This window comes from Ostrinia furnacalis, unplaced genomic scaffold (assembly GCF_004193835.3).
Source record: "Ostrinia furnacalis isolate ACB-3 unplaced genomic scaffold, ASM419383v2 OfSCF0447, whole genome shotgun sequence".
In the NCBI taxonomy this organism is placed as follows: domain Eukaryota; kingdom Metazoa; phylum Arthropoda; class Insecta; order Lepidoptera; family Crambidae; genus Ostrinia; species Ostrinia furnacalis.
The window spans coordinates 154,398-175,590 of record NW_021130686.1 but is presented as its reverse complement, the minus strand read 5'-3'; the positions used below and the strand labels follow the sequence as shown (position 1 = coordinate 175,590).

At 38.2% G+C, this 21,193-nt stretch overlaps 1 protein-coding gene across 1 annotated transcript; it reads right to left on the bottom strand.

The window, feature by feature from the left end:
* Window positions 1-5,261: 5,261 nt before the first annotated feature.
* Window positions 5,262-11,358, bottom strand: LOC114365262 (uncharacterized). The gene is made up of 2 exons (XM_028321787.1): window positions 11,100-11,358; window positions 5,262-5,523 (listed from the first exon to the last, which is right to left on the bottom strand). Exons 1-2 carry the CDS (start codon window positions 11,194-11,196, stop codon window positions 5,387-5,389), a joined length of 234 nt encoding a protein of 77 aa, XP_028177588.1. The 5' UTR covers window positions 11,197-11,358; the 3' UTR covers window positions 5,262-5,386.
* Window positions 11,359-21,193: the final 9,835 nt, after the last annotated feature.

Here is a 21,193-nt window from a genome sequence, read left to right as displayed (position 1 = left end):
CCAAGTTTTTTCTTATTTTGTTGCAAAGACAAAAGTGCCCTGGCTTGATATGTATAGCGACGGTCTTGCTATCTTTTGGTGTTGAGAAGGGTCTACAATTCCTTATATCATCGTAAATCACCTCATGAAGAGTTCACAACATCTCAATCGCTGCTCTGTAACTGTGAGTACGAGTTAGTAACTATGTGGAAAAAAAGCTTCGACGTAGGCTACCAGCCTACGTCGAAGCTTTTTCTAACGTCACTTTCACACTTTGATCTTGCCGTTTTCTAAAGTCTAGATTTCAATAATTAACTTTTTGACAAACTAGTGTCGCCCTCTATCGAACATATAGCAATATCGGCGCGCCGAGGTGTGTAATTGCGCCGGACTCGCTCGAGCTAGATTTAGGAGCGATATGTATGGATTTATAGCTCTCTTAACTCGTAATGTGTAGTTATTACACCTGGCAGTGCCAGGAGAGTCGTTTTGGATTTTATTTGGTCATTGCCACCTTTTGCTTTTCTTTCTGGAAACTATTAAGCAGAGTTGATACGGGCGGGCGTTGCTTGGCATTGAATCTCGTATTGTATTGGTAACTACCTACTTATACATATTATTATAATCATGCAAAATAGTGAAACAAACCATACGACTATATCTACTTAAAATATTTAAGTAAGAGTAGGTAGGTGTAGGTAGTAGGTATTAGATAGCATTACAAAATAGCTGAAACAAAAAATTCTCATATTCAATTTAAATTAGTTTCAGTTCAATTAAATTTATTAAGAAAGATTCTTGATTATTATAAAAACAATCTCAATATTATTTAAGTCAGGATATTCAGATGATAATATAAAAGTAGATGAAGAAAGATCGTTTGGCAACGTTATTTAGATTAAAGAGCTATTTGCTCTTTAAGCGTGGTCTTTCAGTTTAGAAATTTAGGTACTAAGTATGTAAATTTTCACCCACGCTGTACCTACCATTACTAAAAATGATGCGTAAAGCTTAGTCTAACAATAGCTGAACCTTTTAGGCCATTTTTGTTGTTAATTCGTACAAAAGGTTCGCAACAAACGACTCTACCGTCCAATAATTATACTGTAGCTACTAGAATAATCTTAAAATTCAAATTACAATCTCCGTAGTTAATCGGGCGGCAAGTTCTAGGCGTCAGCTAAAAAAAGGAAAAACGTAAAAACTATTTTCAGTCACTAATTGCCTATTTCATCCGGAATCAGCCCGCGGCGAGTAGTGATGCCAAGATTGTTGATATCGATAGTGATTTATACTTGCGCTTACCTGTATATCAATCAATTCGACAGAAGTAAGGCTTGATTGGAAATAACAATAAGAATGGGATTTCAGGGGGCGTTTTCTGAGTCAGCGTCCAAAATTGGTAAAAACGAATCAACTATAGCTATATAGTTGTTAGTGACTATTTCTAATTAAGTCTGTCTGTAATCATTATTTATACAATAATCGGCACAGTTTTGATAATGAATACTACATGTATTATAAAAAATGAGTTTTAGATTGTTTGATTAACTAAGCATACGAAATACTAAAATGACGGAGTATTATGTCTATAGGTGAAATTATAAACTTTTAGTAATTTTTTTTTAAAAGTCGATATGAGAACTGGCCCTCACTAGTACAAGCGGAAACTGCAATTATGATAGCACGGAAACTTTGTATTAACACCTAATTAAGCTATCTACCACAGAACAACTCTCAACTTAACTATTCAAACAAGAGTTAATTTCTTTATTACTGCACTTTGTAGAACAATGAATTAGAAAACTGGATTTTTAGATTCATAGATTGATAGGCGTTTCAAAAGTAACAGCATGTAGTTTTTTCTTTCTGTTTTTTTTAAATTAGTAGTAGCAGACCTTCCCATATTTATAATATTCAGTAAGATATTAATCAATAGTTAAACTATTCACATTCCATCATTTTATGTAGAGTCGATTCTTGCATCCACGCTTATAAATAAGAACACGCTAGAAGAAAATGTAAAAACTAAGAATAAATAAGTAAATATTGTGTTTTCCCTAAATAGTGGTGGGGTTGGGGTAACAACCATTGACGCTCTGTCCCACTTAAAAGGCCTTGTCCAGCAGGCAGTTGATGCAGGGGATGGCGTGATGGCTATATCTTTTGATATAGCCAACGCGTTCAATACCATTCCCCACACCACCATATTGGAGGCGCTTCGATACCACGAGGTGCCTCCTTATCTAGAGAGTCTGTTGGCCGACTACCTGTCGGACCGAGAAATACTGTTCGTGGACAGAGCCGGCCAACTTCGAAGGCATGGCGTCAGGTCCGGTGTTCCACAGGGGTCCGTTCTTGGTCCGCTCTTGTGGAACATCGGATATGACTGGGTCCTGCGCGGCGCCCTCCCTCCGGGCATGGACATCATCTGCTATGCAGACGATACCCTTGTAACTGCCCGGGGGAGGAATTATGACGAGGCGGCCTGCCTGGCCGCTACAGGTGGCACAATGGTCGCCAACAGAATTGGGCGTCTGGGGCTCGGGGTAGCTCTCCATAAAACGGAGGCCATCTATTTCCACGGGCCCCGTAAGAAGATCCCTCCTGATGCCCATATCATGGTGGCAGGTGTTAGGATCGATGTCAAGGCCCAGTTCAAATATCTGGGCCTAATCATTGATAGCCGGTGGCAGTTTGGCGCACATTTCGCCAACCTGTCGCCGCGCCTAAGAAAGGCAGCCGACGCCTTCTCGTGGCTGCTCCCAAATCTGGGGGGTCCTAGGGCGAAATGCCNCTGCTCCCAAATTTGGGGGGTCCTAGGGCGAAATGCCGACAACTCTATGCCGGCATTCTTAAGAGTATGGCCTTATACGGGGCTCCCATATGGGCTGACACCCTTGACAGGAGGGGGAACGCGGCCCACCTCCGGAGACCCCAACGGGCCATCGCCCAGAGGGTAGCCAGGGCGTATCGCACCGTCGGCTTCGACGCAGCATGCGCCTTGGCGGGGACCCCTCCCTGGGAGCTAGAAGCGCATGTCCAGGCCGCCGTTTACAGATGGATGGCGGCCCAGAAAGAGCGGGGCGAACACCCAGCCTTCGAGGAGAGGGAGGCGGTTCGGCGCGAGGCTCGCGAAACTGTGGTCCAGCAGTGGGCAGACCACCTCGCCGTTGCCGAGTCGGGCCGCCGAACCTTGGATGCGCTGGCGCCGACCATAGAAAGGTGGCTCGAGCGCCCGCATGGGTACCTTTCCTTTCATTTGGTACAGATGTTGACCGGGCACGGATGCTTTGGCTCATATCTGTACCGCATTGGAAGGGAAGAGACGCCGTCCTGCCACGCATGTCGCGGCGGTGCGGAGGACACGCCGCACCATACCCTTGCGGTATGTCCGGCGTGGGCTCCGCAGCGCAATACCCTTATCGCGGCGGTGGGCCGGGACCTTGTGCTGCCCAGTATAGTCAAAACTATGCTGGACAGCAACGAGGCCTGGATGGCAATGGCCTCTTTCTGTGAAGACGTGATGTCTCAGAAGGAGGCCGCGGAGCGAGAGCGCGAGGATGATCCAAACGCGCCCTCGCTCCGGCGACGGCGGAGGGGTCAGAGGAGGCGACAATATGATCGCCTCCAGTTTCCTCTCCTCGGTGATGGCCAGCGGGCCGGGGGCGTGGGGGCGCCCCCGCCTGCACTGCACAGGTCACCACCACCGTCGGACGGGAACAGCTGTGTGCTTCCAGCTGTTCCTGTCGCCCCCCGTCCTGGGGGGCTTGTAGGGCCCGCCATGTAGGCGGGCAATCGCCGGGAGGGGCTGTGGTAGAGAAGGCTTTGTCCGGAAACCCACAGTCTCCTTCCACTTATGGCGAGTGACGGAGCACCGGGGTCTTTTTAGTGGATATGCCTCGTCCTTCTGACGTGGTGAGCCCCACATAACCTACCCTGTCCCCGCAGGGTAGGTATGCGATTCAACGCATTTTTTCCCCGTAAAAAAAAAAAAAAAAAAAAAAAAGGGTCTAACAAATCAACCAAATTTTTTAGCATTAAACCAAGCTATCAAAAAGATTTAAGGACTTGCATTTTGAAACTCACTCGTAGGGTAGTGCGACATTATTAGCTGTGGAAACAAAGATAGCCGGCGCGTTGTTGCGACGGGAATATGCAGATGGCGCTGGCGGCGGAAAGCCGCGCGCTACGAGCGCTCATCCGTCTCCTCTGCGGCATTATGCCGCTTCTGACCAATTACAATTACTGGACCAAATTTTGAATAAAGGTATTGTCGACACTACACATTTTTGTTGCAAAATAACACATTACAACATGAGTCAATCCTTTATCCTTTCCTTGGTAGGTATGCTGTCGCGTCTCTACAATTTTTTCAAGCTTTATTTGTTTAGCTTTAACATTTTTAGCTGGATGGTCTTCTAAGCTGTTTGGCAGAATTAAAATTTCATTAGTTTCAGTCAAATGATGTCCACTGCTGGACAAAGGTCTCCCCTAAGGATTTCCATAACGACCGGTCCTGCGCTGCCCGCATCCAGGCTCTTCCCGCGACTTTCTTACAGGAAAACTTAAAATTTATTTGAAGCTAAACAAAACAAACACTTCTTATGGCGCTTTCCCATTAGCCAACGATGGCATAAGTGACAAAATTTGAAAGACGCGCCGTCACCGCTTCCGGGTGGCTAATGGAAAACCCTCTTTCATAGAGTCAACCGGAATTTTAGTTTTTCACTTTAAAGTTAACTAGAGGTCCAAGGGCCTGTATTTTAGGTTTAAACAACCTTGCAGTCACTACATGAAAAATTAACAAATTTTATGTGGGTCCTAGGTAATTCACAAGTGTCCAATAGTAAAAACAAGCAGATATCAGCGGATATCTTCGCCGCAGCGTGTTGTTTATACATATTGCCGAAAAGCATGTGCAACGCTCTAGTGGCACTTCTACGAGCTCATCCATCTCTTCTGTGGCATAATGCCACGTAGAATTCGGTTCTAAAAGACAGTGCCTGTAGAGTGGCATAATGACATGAGCTGCAGAAACAAAGATATACGTAGATTGTGACCATGCAGTTCCAAAATGGATAGAAAGCTATTCGGTAAATTTTACAAACGCTCATGTGTGTTCAAAGTGCTCTTAAAAAGCCAATTGACGGAAAATAAAATATGAATTTGTGATAATAATGTATAGATACGTATTGAACTGTGCTGGCTGAGTTCCTAACGTTTTTTCTCTTTACCAGCAGATTCTTTGTACTGAAGAGGTGGAAGTCCAAAGTATAATGTGTACTTACAGGAATTTATTTCTTATTTTTCTTAGAACCTAAGTAATTTCATAAACTGTTCGTGTTTCGTTTTCTCGGCGCAAATGAAATAGAGTGTAGGTAACCACATTTAGTCTATTGAATTTTTATTCTTTTGATTTGGTGACTAGTTCAACTTTTCCGTGTGGTCGTGTCTTTTTCTTGTCCTGGGGTAGTTTGTTCTCGAAGTCGAATACTCTGTAGATGGGCAGCGGCACCACGGTCGAGGATATAGCCATCAGATCTGGAAAAGATAGTAAAGTAATGTTTAGTAAATAAACCACTCCACTTCATTTTAAATATGTCATAGTTTTTTCGGGAAAATCATGGCTTTCTCGTTTATTGTTTCAGATGGTATAACAATATACTTTGGACCTGAAAGTGTTTGTGATACCTACTTAGGAATCTTTAAAAAACTGTCAGCAAAAACACTATTTATATCGTCTATGAAAATATTTCCTTTCATAGTTCAAATTGCCTCCCCTCCCTAAATATTTCAGTGGTTTTTAGTAAGCTTTTACTCATAATGGAAATAAATTGTAAAAAACTACTCATTATCTCTCATTAACAGATTTTCCTCCATTGATACCTCCTACAATAAAGCGTTCGACGTTGAATGCATTCAAAAGAGTTGCACGAACAAAAACTTATTAATAAAATGAAGGCGTTCTCGTTTAATATTAAAATGAGGGTATGTGGCGACGCGTGGCCACCGGCCTAGAGTCCACATGCTGGTGTAGGGACACCACACATCGGTAATAATATAGGACTGGAATGGTGGTTTGAAATCGTTACTTGTAACACATTAACGATGGTATTTATAAATCTATGTATTTCTCATATGCTGAATTCAAGGCTAAATGGTCAAAATATGACGATAAGTATATCAGAGTCAGTGTAAGAAGACCACACATTGGGTATTGTAACCGGATTCTATATACAGAACAATACAGCGTGAATGTTTCCCAGTTGTTTTTAGTGAGTTTTTTTAGTTTCCCTTATAGCAGTGGATTACCGTGTCCAGGCCACAGATAATGAAAAATACTTTTTTTTTCAACTAACCTCTAGCGAACCACACAATCAGTAAAGATGCTAGGATTTTACTAGTCGCGTGTCTCAGAAAAAAAATGTTTAAAAGTCTCAATAAAACCAAACGTATGGTCACACAAACACGATGCGATAGAGCGTATTTTTCTGCCCACTATGCTAGAATCGTGCCAAAAGAGGAAATCCAAACGATGGAATAAATTGTAAACCTATTAAAATGAAGCACGAGATTTTATATTTTATCGTACCTTGTAAAAATTGTTGAATAAATAAAATAATTTAATACGATAAATTTTGTTGTAATTTAAGAGACGACCACGGGAGAGTCGTCAAGTGTATTTTATTTTAAAAGGGTCAGGAAACATTTATTCAAGGAACTTGAACATAAAGAGCGGTTTGAAGGCTTGAAGTCTAGACAAACAGTCATAAAATCTTGAAAACTTGTGTTTACTGAGGCCGTACAGTCAAATTAAACATTGTGGCATCCCATATCGTTGTAAAAGGTACGTTTTTGCTACGAAAATTTATATTGTGGTCTCGACTGTTGTACATTTTTAAACCAAAATACAAGAAGTATGCAAAGCTACTGAGTCTTGAAAGTGGAAACAATTTAAATAAAATAATCATAAACTTTGTAACTACGTCAATAAACAAGTGCTTACTGTCACATTATATTATCTGTGCTGTCACACAACACTGATTCCTCCATGCTTCACCCCCGGTTAATTTTAAAGAGTACCGATGAAAATCCTATTATTACAATATGAATTCCAATTTCCTCTCTCAAAGTGAATGAAATGACGGCATAAATGTATTAACGCACCGATATTCCCGTGAAGTGCATTCCCTGATAGCTTTTAAACATTTCCTCTTTTTCCGTGACACGTCATTGGAGACTAGGGATGGTTAATATTTCTTTCACGGCAATTTGGTTCCGAGTTTTAAAGCGTAAATCCGTATGGGGCCTGTTACTTGATGAGTTAAGTCAGAAGTCTATGGGGGATCAGGTTTAAGGACTCTACATACCAAATTCAAAAGAATCATGTTTTTCTATGACTTTAGACAACTTGTCAAAAGTTGACGACTCATGTTGCCGTTGCCGCGGCGGGTAGACGGGTTTGGTGTGTAGACTACATAAGCGAGCTTTTAAAAGATTAGAACGAACCATACACGTATACATATACCAGTATCCATTCATATTATTATACGTAGCAGTAATTTGAAATATTTAGTCTTGTTTTTTTGCATCTGAAAGTGAACGACATGACTTTGTCTTGTGGTTATCTGTGGTTATCTTGTGGCTGTATCTTGACCGTGGTTGCAGCGGTCGCCGCGCGCCGACGGGGCAAGGTCGCGTCGGCCGCTTGAAAGTCACTTACAATAAATACTGCACGTAGTATAGTGTTGGGACTTGGGACCGAGTTCACAGAGTTATCCGAAACCTCAAAGTTTTACCAAAAGTGATAAATCATTTGAAGGAGAAAAGATTATTGTAACTGTAGGTTTCAGAAAAAATATAACTTGGTTTGAGTAGAGTTAGGAACAAATCATTTTTTTAGTAATAAACAAATAGAAAAGATTTGATGAAATAAAATTTTAAATAATTAGCCCATATTAATTACTTCCATTCGACACAATTCTTAGTGATTGAACTATTCTTAAAATAAAAAACTTCTTAAAGAGAAAAGAAATTTGTAATCTATTAGAATTAAACATACTCCTTATTTTATTTGTATCCTAATATAAGCAAACACAGCTAACCTGGAAGCTAAACATAGTAAAAATATCCGTGCCTCCGTCCCATCACTAGTTAGATGACAGGTACACACCTTACCGTTTAATGGACTTTGTGGACCTAACAGGTTCGCGAAGAGAAAAAACAACACCTTCTATTTTCAATGACAACTCAACTAGCTCGCCCATTCGCTTACACTGCACTGGGGCTATTTCTTTTTCATTAAGTAGTAGCTTTACAACAGCTCTATACTCTTTTTTATCGCCAATTTGTTCTTTTATAACCTTTGTTTTATCTAGTTACAAAAAAGACGTAGATATAATCTTCAACAATTTGCATGCATGGTAATTTACATAAAATATGAACGAATTCCCGCCATTTTGGCTGTTAAGACCGTGAACCATGACCGCTTCACGATTGCTTGTTTTCGTTGACAAACTATATAAGGTTGGTCATAGTATAAGTAGAACAGCACGCCCATTCCACATTACAGATTAGTAAGGACATTGCAGTCTTGAATTCTGTACTGCGGATCGTACGTTAACGTTAAGTTGTCGGTTGGAAGCTCCTCTAAACGTCTGATCATGGCTGTTCACGGTCTCAGGAGGGTTCTGAACTCCTGTAACAAACAAATCAGAAGTAGTAATTGGAACTATGCAGTAATTAATGCTCTTTTTCTGAGATACCGTTTTAGGCCACAAGCCCACAACACTGGTGTTGTAGATAAGTCACACTTAATCTTTCTAGGGAGTACGGAATGTTTATTTTTGGAAAATCATGTTTATTCAGGCTTGTAAAATGCTTACCAACTGATTAAAAGTATTATTACTCAGCAAATAGGGTTGCACATCGATTGCAGGTCATGAATGCACTTTATCGGAGTTGCACCAAGGCGCAAGGGCACTCAGGCGCAGGTATCAAGGTGACGCAACTCCTTATACGCCACCCACAGTGTAAGAAAGTTCAGATTACAATGAAATTTTACTGGCGATTTTATCTTCACGAATACTAGACCAACCACTTAATCTTTTAATTTTAGCTACCAATCAGCCAGTTAGGAAATCATTGGGGGAAGCCTATGTTTAGTGTAGTGGACGTCTTGTGAATGTAATGGTGATGATGCTAGACGATAGGCGACATGTTTATAAATTAGCATTAGAATAACGATATTAAATACATCGTTGGATTAGATGATTGCCAGTTGTGCAGTAAGACAGTTGTAACTTCATTGGTTTTGCCATTAATTTACAGACCCCGGTAATGTGTAATGTGTAAATACCTACCATTTATGTTTTAAATTAATACCCAGCAATATTCCTCTATAGATAGGTCATAGTAAATAAAGAGACTTCCATATTTCTCTTTACAATGAATATTAATATTGCATAGATATGACCGTCAATGTTCGTAAATTGCGACTTAGTTGTATTCATTAACATAATATTATTATTCTAATGTCGCGTTCAACATCAACTCGGAATGAGTCATTAAGCGAGCAAAATTAAACAAGTCTCAAAATTTGGTGTGTTATTTTTATGAGTAATACCTATTAGCTTTTGCCTACTGCTTAATGTACTCGTATATTACTCTATATGCTAGCATGACATCATCTTTAAATATTTTGTCATATGCAATTGTGCTTTTAATTGCATCCTTTCACTTTCAATTCTTTTGATTTCAATCCACTGTCCTGCAATTGGAGTGCTTCACTAGCCTCAATTGCAAGTGCATTCCAATAGCACTTACTTAAAAATCCTAAAATAGATTAATATCTCTACAGTTAAAAGTTACATCCTAGTGATGCTAGAGTTATCTAATAAAAGTGAATCATCGTAAACGAACTAGAGTCCACACTAAGAACCGTATTTTGCGATTAGTTGGGTAAATTACTCAAAAACTATTCTATTTCGCTGAACATACAAGGTAAGTTATAGTATTATTCGAACACCAGAAATATTACATTGGTGCACACGTGCGGCACGCATGTTATATTTTTAACGCGGCACCGTATTTTTCTGTCAGAAACCTAAAGCTATAGGTGTAGACGAAGGCACGTCAAACTATACACTGTGGCATCTTATGTATTTAAAATAAGGATGATTTTGCAACAAAAACGTATAAGCTGTCTGTAATATAAATGTGTACCTCCTTTCTCAGTAGCAGCCTAAGTTGTGGTAGGGCAAGATATACTGGGGCGTGTCCTGAAAAGGCTCTACATATCTTGGGATGTGCCCTGCAAAAAGTCCTAAATTAATACTATATTAATTTGAATTTCGCTGCCTTCGCGTCGTAGTACTTTAAATATTACCAAAGAAATATTCGAAGTATGTAGGGTACATATTATTATATGTATACACAGTTCAAAGTTGATCGCTAATTCTAAGCTCAACCTAATAACTATGACACAAAGGTCTTGCCATGCCCCAAAGGAATTTGCTAATGATGTCTGTATACATAGTATATCTTATTATGTAGCTATTTGTTAGCTTCCTGGTTAAATTCCGCATATAGTAATGCAGCCAACGTTTCCTTATTGTAGTAACAAAATGGGATTATTATGGTTTATAATATTATACATTTGACTATAACTACCAAAGGATTATGGTAATCTTAAATGTGTATTTGTGTAGATTCATGGAACTTCATCGTTACACATTAATATCTAAAAGTAAGTTTGCACGCTTTACTTTGTGAATAAACTAAAAGTCAATTGATTTGGTTGAACTTTACTTAAAAAAAATATTTAAAAAAGTTCTGTACATGTAAGCGACATAGAAGTATGACTAAATTAACGAGAAATAGAATTTAATTAATGAATTAAAATGTGACTTCCTAATTTGCATAAAATACTTTGTAGAAATTACTGAAACAACTCTACAAAATTTTAATATTGAAACAGCCCTTTACCAGTGAAAAGCTCTTCAAATAACCAAAAACAAAAACTCACCGGTTCATACTTTCATCAAAATAAATAAGGCTCACTGAAAACTCGCATTTGCAGCGAAACAGAATCCAGTTGCAATTAAAACAAAACGTACCCGGCTTCAGCACATTATTGGAGTCCCGTCGGTACAGCATTCCAGAGCTCCACGCAAAAAAATATCCGAACAGGGCGAAAACCAAACAAAAATTCATCGTAAGAGCGGGGATCACACAACGCGGGGTATATTTCACCTCCGTTATTTGACAGTGTTCGAAGTCGCACTCGCAGGGAGAATAAAGTATCGCGAACGTATACGCTCGGCCTCGCGCGCCGCGGAGATCGGAAATCTAATATGAATACGTTTTTGGTTCGGGTAGGCGTGTACCGTTGGATCACCGTGTTTACTCTAAATAATGCGGACGTGCTACTAATAAAAATCGGGAAAGCAATACGAGGAGGTGAGAGCGTTTTCATGAACCGTGTAGGCATCGAGTTTGAGGTACAGTCTTCAGCGGGCGTGGAATAAATATATTTTGTGGGCGCTATTTTTTCACCTTGATGCCTGGTTGATATCGGTTAACTAAGATATTTATGTATGCAAATTGGACTCGCACATCACCAAAAGCGCAATAAATGACACCGCTAAGATAAAATACTATAGACAAATACTTTAGAAATTGTATTCATAGTTAAAGTTCCCCAATATTGCGTCCAGAAAATTTTGATAGAGTCGGATAAAGTCAGATCTATTATCACAAAAACAGCTAACTATCCACCTACTTGACTTTGTAGCGTCAAGTGTAACCGTGTTAAATAACAAGTCCTTAAAACGGGGCCGTAGTATCGTGTTCCCTAAAATATGTGGCGCGGCATCCAGGCCAGGTAGGGTTGTCACTGTTGTCAGGTCCAAAAACACAAAAGCCGGACACTCTCTCATTTGGTCATACATGCCGGACATGTAATTAGTGTCATAGCTCACGAGTGAGTAGTATTATCATCTATCCATCCATCCATCTAGTATTATTCTGTAGCCCGACTTTTGCCTGACGCGGCAGCCACATAAAAAGCCTAACAAAAGCCGGACAGACCGGACAAGACAATATTTGCCAAAGATGGCAACCCTAAGCCCAGGCAACCTGAAGCGAGCCTTTGTAGCCCTCGGGAGCCGATCTATTATCCCGCTAATGAAGTTAGCCATTTAAACATGAACCAATTTAGACCAAACTATCCCAACGTAAAAGCATCTATCTCAAACAAAGGAGTTTCTGGGAACAACGATAAGCAATTTTCGATTTTGTGGGTCCAATAACAAGTCTGCTAATCATATTGAATCAGGGTGAGCGTTTGTGTTATGAGACGTTTTCAAGTGTCTTAGGTTGTTTATTCTTCTGTCTGCCTGTTTTTAACCGACTTCAATAAAACGAGGAAGTATATATTTTTTGATGTTGCCATTGGTTTTGTGGTGGACTGTAACAACAGAAGTTCAGGTTATATTCTTGCAAAACAGAAACTTTTTATAGATGCATTAAAATATCTATTTTTGTACTACAACGTTCCGTTCAAGTTTCAAGAAAACGAAACCTTTATAAGTTCACTCACGTGCCTGTGTCTCTCCGTTTGTCACGGGCAATTTTCTCAGGAGTTCCTTGTTGGCGTGAAGATATAGTGCCTTAAAAAAGGAGTTAATAAGTATGGTATATACTCGTAACGTAAGTAAGACTTTTCATATTGACCAATTTCTTGGAAAGAAGGATTTTCCAAAAATATTAACGGTACCTATATTTCATAACGAATTGAAAAAGGATTACTTACTCGTAATTTTTATCTCAGTTGGATAACTAATTTTGTGATAAAATATTATCGATGATTTTAGACGACAAATGTATGGGCATATCGCGTAAAATCGATAAAATGGCGTGATAAACGCTTATCGTGGCGCGCCCTAGGCCTACAGGAATTGATAACTACTTACCTAGTTTCACCTAGAAGATACAAGGTCTCACACAATTTTGTACCGTAAACAAAATATCGAGCAAAACATTCGAGCGGCGTCTGTTCCGGAATACGTAACAATACTTTTTTATGTGAGCGAAAAACATGGGACTCTTATCGTATAATAAAATATGATAGAATGTATGGCTTGCTACGGGTTTAGCACTTAAATAAGAAGAGAACAGAAGTATACAAAAAGTGTCTGTTTTTTGTAGTTTAGTCGACAGCAGATCAGACTATAGGTACTAGTACAAATGTCACATCATCGCATATTACAACTGCATAGATGCTGCAGTGTTAAGATTGCAATACCAATACAGCAAGTTGGAACGGTACAATACTAGGCGGAGTTAATTTTGACAAACGACAAAAAATCTGTCGTCAAACTCCATACAATAAGCACTGGTTATTGTTATTGCTACGGTTAAAATAAGGTGGTGCAACTCAGCCTATATCTATATTAACAAATCGCAATTAGCATTAAAAATCACTAAATTGCAAGTCTTTGGCTCTGGCTCTTCTTCCAGCCAATAAGGTAGAAATATAACATAAAAATGTTTTAAAAATAATTATAAGTATTGTTATTCCGTTTTTATAGGAACACACATCATCCTCATAGCAACGTAATCAAGTTAAGGCTTCATCAGGCCCTATATGGGCATATGAGATCACGGTATAAAAACAATGAGTCAACGCGCGGGCGGAGATGACACAGTATGACATGGATGCCTTCTGTCATGCTTGTTCACTGGCAATAATATTGACATAAAGACAAGTGCTTTGAAGTACTTTGAACTTTAGATTTTGAGACAGTTAACGTTTATTTTAGTAGATAGGATTTATAGGATTTAGTTGAAGTTCTTGAGGTAGAACATAGTGGAGTTACTTTAGGATACCCAGTTACTAAGATTAGGCGACAGAATGGTAGAGAACTCATTCGGTGAACATAGGTTGAAATAGAGAGACAGAGAGAGTAAGAATAATACCTGATGATGTTGATTTGTATGGAAAGGAAAAACATTCGAAAGTTTTCCAGTGATCACAAGAAAACTTCCAATGTTTTGTTTCGATATGCAAATCATTACAGCATCTAAATCGCCCTCTGCTACATTGTAAAAGAGTATTCAAGAACTGATAAATTTATTTAATTCATAAAATACGTGTGACGTAATATTTGCCTCCAAGAATCCTTTTACTAACCTTTTCTTTGTTTCCCAATTCCAGACTCTCAAGACTTGTAAGTTTGTAATATATTTCACAAATCCACGTGCGCCATGGAATCCAAATATATGAACATCAAGTGCCCTCTTTATCCTGTGTTCCAAATCCAGACTTGTCGAAGTTCGTAACACGTTCCAGGGGTCGAATTGGAACAACATTTTTACAACACAACGGTACAAAAGTGGCTGGAAGGCAAGCGGCTTCCAATTTTAGGCAAAACCCACGCTGTCTTGAAGTCTGTCTGGTTCTGAAAGTCACGGCCGATATTCAAACTTTGACTAGAATAAGTCCTGCAACATTTGTATTTTAGGATACAGTAGCCAAATATAACAATTTTTACTTACTTTTGCTCACATGTTAGAAGAATATTTAGACTAATTGGTTTTTTATCGTTCTGAGTTAACGCCCTTGAAATATGTGTACCTAATAAACTTTTTAATTATTTTATTGATTCCCTAACCCTACTTTCAAAGCCTGCATCTTCTTGAAGATTTATTTTTGGGTCAAAATATATAGCACAAAAAAATCCTTCTCCTAGGTCCCATTTAAGTCTATATCAAAGTTTATCACAGCAATCGAAACGTTAATGGTACGAATAAAGTAAAAAGCAATGGTAAAAAGATAGAAATTTGGTATTCCAAGAAAGATATTCAAGAACAATTTTGAATTCTAAGAAGTATTTCCTTAGAATAGACTAAATGATATAATGTTAAATGAGTATTTCGTTGTTGAAAAGCTGAAAAAATAAAAGTGGTTTATGTAGGTTACTTAGAATCGAATTCTTTTGAGATATTTTTAGCAGTAATTGGAAAGAAGTCATTTGGGATTGAGTAAATACATGGTCCATTAATTTAAAAGAAGCATTCATCAATAAAAGTTTTGTTTGAATTTATGAAAATGTTGTAGTTATAAATTCCAGGAGAATCAACACACGTAGCTTACGTAGAAATGTTTTTTTCGGTCTGAAATCCTAAGCATTATTTTGACTTTGATCGTTATTTCGGCTGGGTTGCACCATCCTACTTTAACTTTGACAAACGTCAAAAATCTGTCAAACTCCATACAGAAAACACCGGTTATCGTCATAGTGACGGTCAAAGTTAGGGTGGTGCAACTCAGCCTTAGCCATTTATCTGCATTTTATTTACTTAAAACCGTGAAAAACTAAAAGTGAAAGTTAACTGTATTGATGAGAAAAAGTCCGCCCACGCTCAGTACATCCCCATACGAACTCCCAACAAAAATACAACTGTATAACACGAGGAAAACCGCCGAACATCCGAACTAATATCCGATAGCGCTGGTATCAATAATCATAATCCCATAACTGCCACATTTTGCCGCGAGGGCGGCGCTGACGTCGCGATTATTGGCAAACTTTCTAATAGTTGTTACAGTGTTGAGATGTGATTCCACATACGAAGTGTTAAAGAGCTTTTACACGGTAAGATTAGGCAACTGCCTTTATAATTATGTATGAACATTAATATTTAGTTAATTACGAAAAAATAACGTAATAATATATGTTGTGTATGTAAAAGCTAAAGTGCGCACGACTACGATAGAGTTATATTTGAGGGAACCAAATCTGAAAAGGGAATTGGAGTATTAAGCTTTTACAGAATCTCGTTTATTGGTAGCTCTACATTTTGTAAGATTTTTCCATTTTAAAGATAAAAAAAATATTAATTACCTACTACAACACCTTGGATCTGGTAGGTACAGTCAGCGTCAAATAGTTCGTAACATCCAAAATTCCAAAGTGACCAAAAAGTTGACAACACAACCTTATTTCAATTGTAACAAAGACGTGTTGCGAACCATTTGGCTACTTTACGTCACGAACTATTTGACGCTGACTGTACTGGTCTAGGTTGGTAGGTACATAAAGCACCGATATACACAAAAGTGACTGCATTTCCTTTACTTCAAGCACGTGCAAGAGCAAAATCGCACAGTACCTACTTAGTGCTAAAGTCGTTTGGTGTCAATGTTAACTACTAGAAAATTACTGTTTGGTAGCGTGTTTATGTCGTGTATCAACTAGATCAATATTAGTCCAATTTGCCCTCCCTCCCCCCCTCTACGGGATGCAGTCGAGTAAAGGAAATTATCTTAGTTGATTGGAAAAGATTTCCACTTATAAAAAGTCAGCAAAAGTAATAGGTATAGTCCCTGGTACGGACAGGGAAATACATATTTGAAGATTATTTTGATGCTGTTTCCATTAGCAATAAAGATAATATTATGTACTAATGTAAGTAATTATGTATGATACGGGTTATCATTAAGTATATTACTGATCTACGGATTTATCTAACCGGAGCAAAATTTTATTGTGTGTGTTGCCTAAAAAATGTGTTTAAAAATCATCTGGGCGTTTCAAATTACCTATCGATTGAATAACTTTGTAAAATATTTTTTTTACAAAGCACCGCCTTTCCATTTGACGCCCACTTTAGGTTCCCGACCCCTGAAGGTTTTTTTGTAACATTATAGAGCTTTTAATTTGCTTTGTTGAAACAAGTTTCGTGAGATCATAAAACGGTGTCTTCTCCAGTCAATAACTTCCTAATACCGTAAAATGACTCAACTTGAATAAATCCTAGACTACAAGTTTCCTATTATGAACAAAGGTTCTAACGGTGGACTATTAGATTGTTTTGCATAAGTATACGTTTTAGTGGCCAATAGGTAAACTATGACATTTGAAACCGGTATCTTTGCACTAAGTGGGGACTGGTGGGGTGTCTATTCCACAGAGTACCTGCGAATTTGATATATCGGCTCTATCTGTCTCTATTACCCATATTAGCCTTCGAAGGTGGGTAAAAGAGGCTGGTATGGTCGAATATGTTGGAACTATTTTGCATATTACACCTCACAGTTGAGTGAACGGTAGATTATTAGGTTGGAAAATATTCTAGACTCTGATTTGTCTTTATTGCTTAATAAGTTTACCAACTACGGCGAGTGTGCTTATTCTTGTTCACATCTTATGTCCAATCTAAGAACGTTATGAAATGTGCAGGTCGTTTGCAACAACAATGACGAATCAAGTATCTATCGAATACGCTGACCACTACAGTCACTAATTAAAATTCTAATTAAGCAAGTGTTACAAATTACAATCTAGTTGGATTCCGACGCGACAGACAACCCGGCTCACGGGCTTTTAAAAAAGTTAACCCCAAAGTGCCGACGCAAACAGTTGGAAACACGAAACCGCGGGTACAATTTGCCCACCTTTGAAGTCGTGTAACAGTCTCAATTTCAAATGAGGGTCCGTGTGACCTATGTCAACGTGTGACGTTTCGGCACATCGGGTGTGTAATAATGAATGTAACGCTCGCACGCGCCACGAGCACGTGGGAACGGCCTAATCATTGCAGTTATTACGGGTTAAAAGAGACACAGGTGAAAAAAGTAGTGCCTATCTTAAATTATAAAAAAAAATGCATTTGCTTATAATTTATAATTAAAAAAAGTTTGCATCCAGTGGGTGTTATATCTCGAATTCTCAAACCAGAACTACCGAGATGCATCATCTCTCCTCAAAAATGGGTCCATTAAAACAGTTTATTATTAAAACGTTTCTGTCGTTTGTTCTTAAATTCTAATGCAGCAAGAACGGGAACAATTATTACTGAATACTACTATTGTTCAGAGAAAAATATAGTCAAACGATTCTGAAACGTCAAGTGGCAAAAATCAAAAACACATAACCCAATATTGATAGTACCAACCCTATAAATATTACAACATTTATTGCAGTAAATTTAAGCAATGAAATCTAGTACTTTAGGTCGATGACTTTCTTAATCGTCTAATGGAGTGAGCTGTCTGTTCTGTTTTACCCACAGTAGTATACACATGGCAAATGTGAACCCTGGATTAGTTAACAGCCTAAGTGACAAAACGGCGGCCTGTTATTAAAAGAGATGAGCTGCGTTTGCGACTTATTCGTGACTGAAGCTTTTAGTGGGGCGTTTCATGGCGGAATAGCCCTGACGTTTATGTGGTACGCTAGTGTGGGTGCATGGGTCTGTTTGTACTACCTTTAAATGGTACATTTAATACCCCAGTTTTAGAAAGAAAGAAATATTAAATTAGAAATTGAAACTCAACTGAAACTCACTGTATTTTAATAATGAAAACGTAGCCCACTAAAATATCATTTTTCCATCAACAAAAACTGTATTAACTTATTGTATTTAATCAGGTCTAAAACTGATATATTCTTATATTATTTGATATCACGGATAAGCGAAAATGTATACGGTACGCGATATGTTTTCAGATCTGAAGCCATTACCACTAATGATCCATTAGCATAGTGAGCGGCGCGAAGGGTTCCCGATTTGTAATTGATTTCTGATAATCTTACCGGCAATAAAGCCCTGGCAGATCATTTACCCAATTACAGTTGGGTAAGAATATTGATATAGTAAGGAACAGGTTAAGATAACTTAAACCCAGTATTAAATTCACTTCCGTAAATATTACCATTGGAAACTATAGGTAGACAAAATTCAAATAAATTACTTCATGAAGATAGTTACTTCATTAGCTGGATGAAAGGTCTCTTTTTTTCCATAAACAATATAAAAGAAGATCAAGTGTGAAGTAAGATAACTAAATCTTTGAAAACTTTTATTGATGTAACAATGACATTTATTTGCGTGTAAATTACACGTGTAATTTGACGGTAATCATTTCCCCGAGTTTACCAGTCTGATTGAAATCTGGCTTAATTATTTATCCATGACATTTTCATCCAGAGAATCAATTTTATATGCGGTTAAAACGTTGTAAATGTAGCAACGTTGAATAGGTAAAACAATATTGTTTTACCTATTCAACGTATTAGTCGTAATCGAATTTTGGCCATGGCTGGAGTTTCGACGTCTATTAAAGCAGTGCCTATCCCAGTAATCACAGGGTGATTACACTTTGCAAATAATGTTGGAGCCCTATCCCGATGCTGATCCGTACGTGAGCGGTGGGTACATTAGGCGTGCGCTTGCATAAAAAGCTCTCTGCATTCCGGTTCCAATATTTGCATTCCATTTCTGTGCGATCCGTTCGCGTACGGAGGCAATTCTTGGCAACTCCTTTATTGTTCCGGCTGTCTTTTGTTCCGCTGTGTGCTCCAATCTATTGTTATTACTATTACCGCTGAGTGAGGTTTGACGGCCGATTCGGCTTCTGGGTTGCGGTTGGATGATGACTTACAGCAGAGTTTTGGCCGATGTATGGGAAATATGGGAATGCAGCTTTTGTACAGGTGTCTAGCACAAATCGTTGTTTATGTAGTGTTTTATTCTAGTGCTGTAGTGGAAGAGCATAGTGTACATCTTTTGCAACGTCAGTTGAGTGTTGACATCAGTAAGGTATTTGAAATAAAGTCTATCAAAATGGGTGATCTATTGATTTTATATCAGCATTTACAGACCTTCTGTGCTCTCTATATTTAATGACTAAGATCTTTGACCTCATTTGTTCGTTAACTTAATTAATATTTATTGCTTTCAAAGTAACTTAAAATGGAGCTTTGAAAACTAATTAGGTATTTAGGCTAAAATAGGCTGTTAATAAAACGTTTTGTATTAGAATTATTGATTAATATTGTTTACTCGTTATTAAGCTGTACGCACAGAACTTGAATTATGTATAACTTGTATTATATGCTCTAGTTGAATGCTTTCCACAGCGCACGTGTATACTTAAGGAAGTGCAGTAGGTACGTACGCATGCATGAGTGATCCCCCGACCGTGTTGGGCAAAGCATTTAGTTGTAGTCTCCATCACATCAGACGATTTTTTTCCTGCAAAAAAGCATCTATGACAGCTACATAAATAATTAATATAGTAATAAATTGTTGTTTATTTATCAGACACTCTTTTCCGGTACATTATTACTCGTATAGTAATGGAAATAACAAATTTACTGCTCCGAGTGAGCGATCTGGAGCCTAAACTAAGGTATTTCAGGCTTTCAGGTCTTCATCCGCACATAAGATGACAATGTGATAATTAAGCTTGATTTATATCGTCTTCGTACATATATTCCACATAATTACAAAGAAAACTAAGCACTATTTTGAGTATGGCAGCAATGATAACAAAATACCTACACAATAACGAACGTTCTATCAAAAGTATGTTATTAAAAGATTCTCATTTAATGTGATTATTTTCGTACAAACATTAAAAGTAGAAAATCGTTTTACTCTTTGAAGAACATTTTGAAGGCGGAAATATCGTTTATTGTTATATTTCTACTTTTTATTAAAACGGTCGGAAAGTAAGATTTCGTTTATTCATGCGACAAGAATAGCAGGAATTGTTAGGGTGACTGTAATCACCATTCATTCGGGATAATGCAGGATTCTGCTTTTCTGTTTAATCATAATTCAATTTTATCTCTGCCGTGTTTGTTGTTTTGGAGTCTGAAAGGAAACTGTTTAATTTAAATGGTATTTATTACTGACATCCCGCTACTTGGTTTTCTTTCTTACGAGTTACATCTACTTTTTTTTAAAACATTTATACCTAGGTCAGCTGACGAAATTTTATTTCCCAGGCCCATCATAAAAATCATAATAATATGAGGTCAGGCTAAATATCATTATGAATAACTGATTGTTTTTCCATTTTCTTGGTTAAGACAAAAACAAACTGCAAATGGCGTAGTTAAGTAGTTCTATCACAGCTACCGTCGTGCATTTAGTTTTCAAACTAACAAAAATGCCTCAGGATCTTATCCTTCAGAGCTGGACTCCACCGAAAACTGGTGTCCTATCAGGACAGGCTTCGCCACTTCAAGTTGACACCATTGATAGTGCGTAGAAAGCAACAGGATCTTCTTCACCTACATAAGATTTTGCACTCTGCCTTTGACTCCCCTATTTTGCTTTCCTTGCTTAACTTTAACGCCAGAATTCTTTCTAGAAACCGCAAAAAGACATTTGTATTGCAAGTATTCAAGAATAA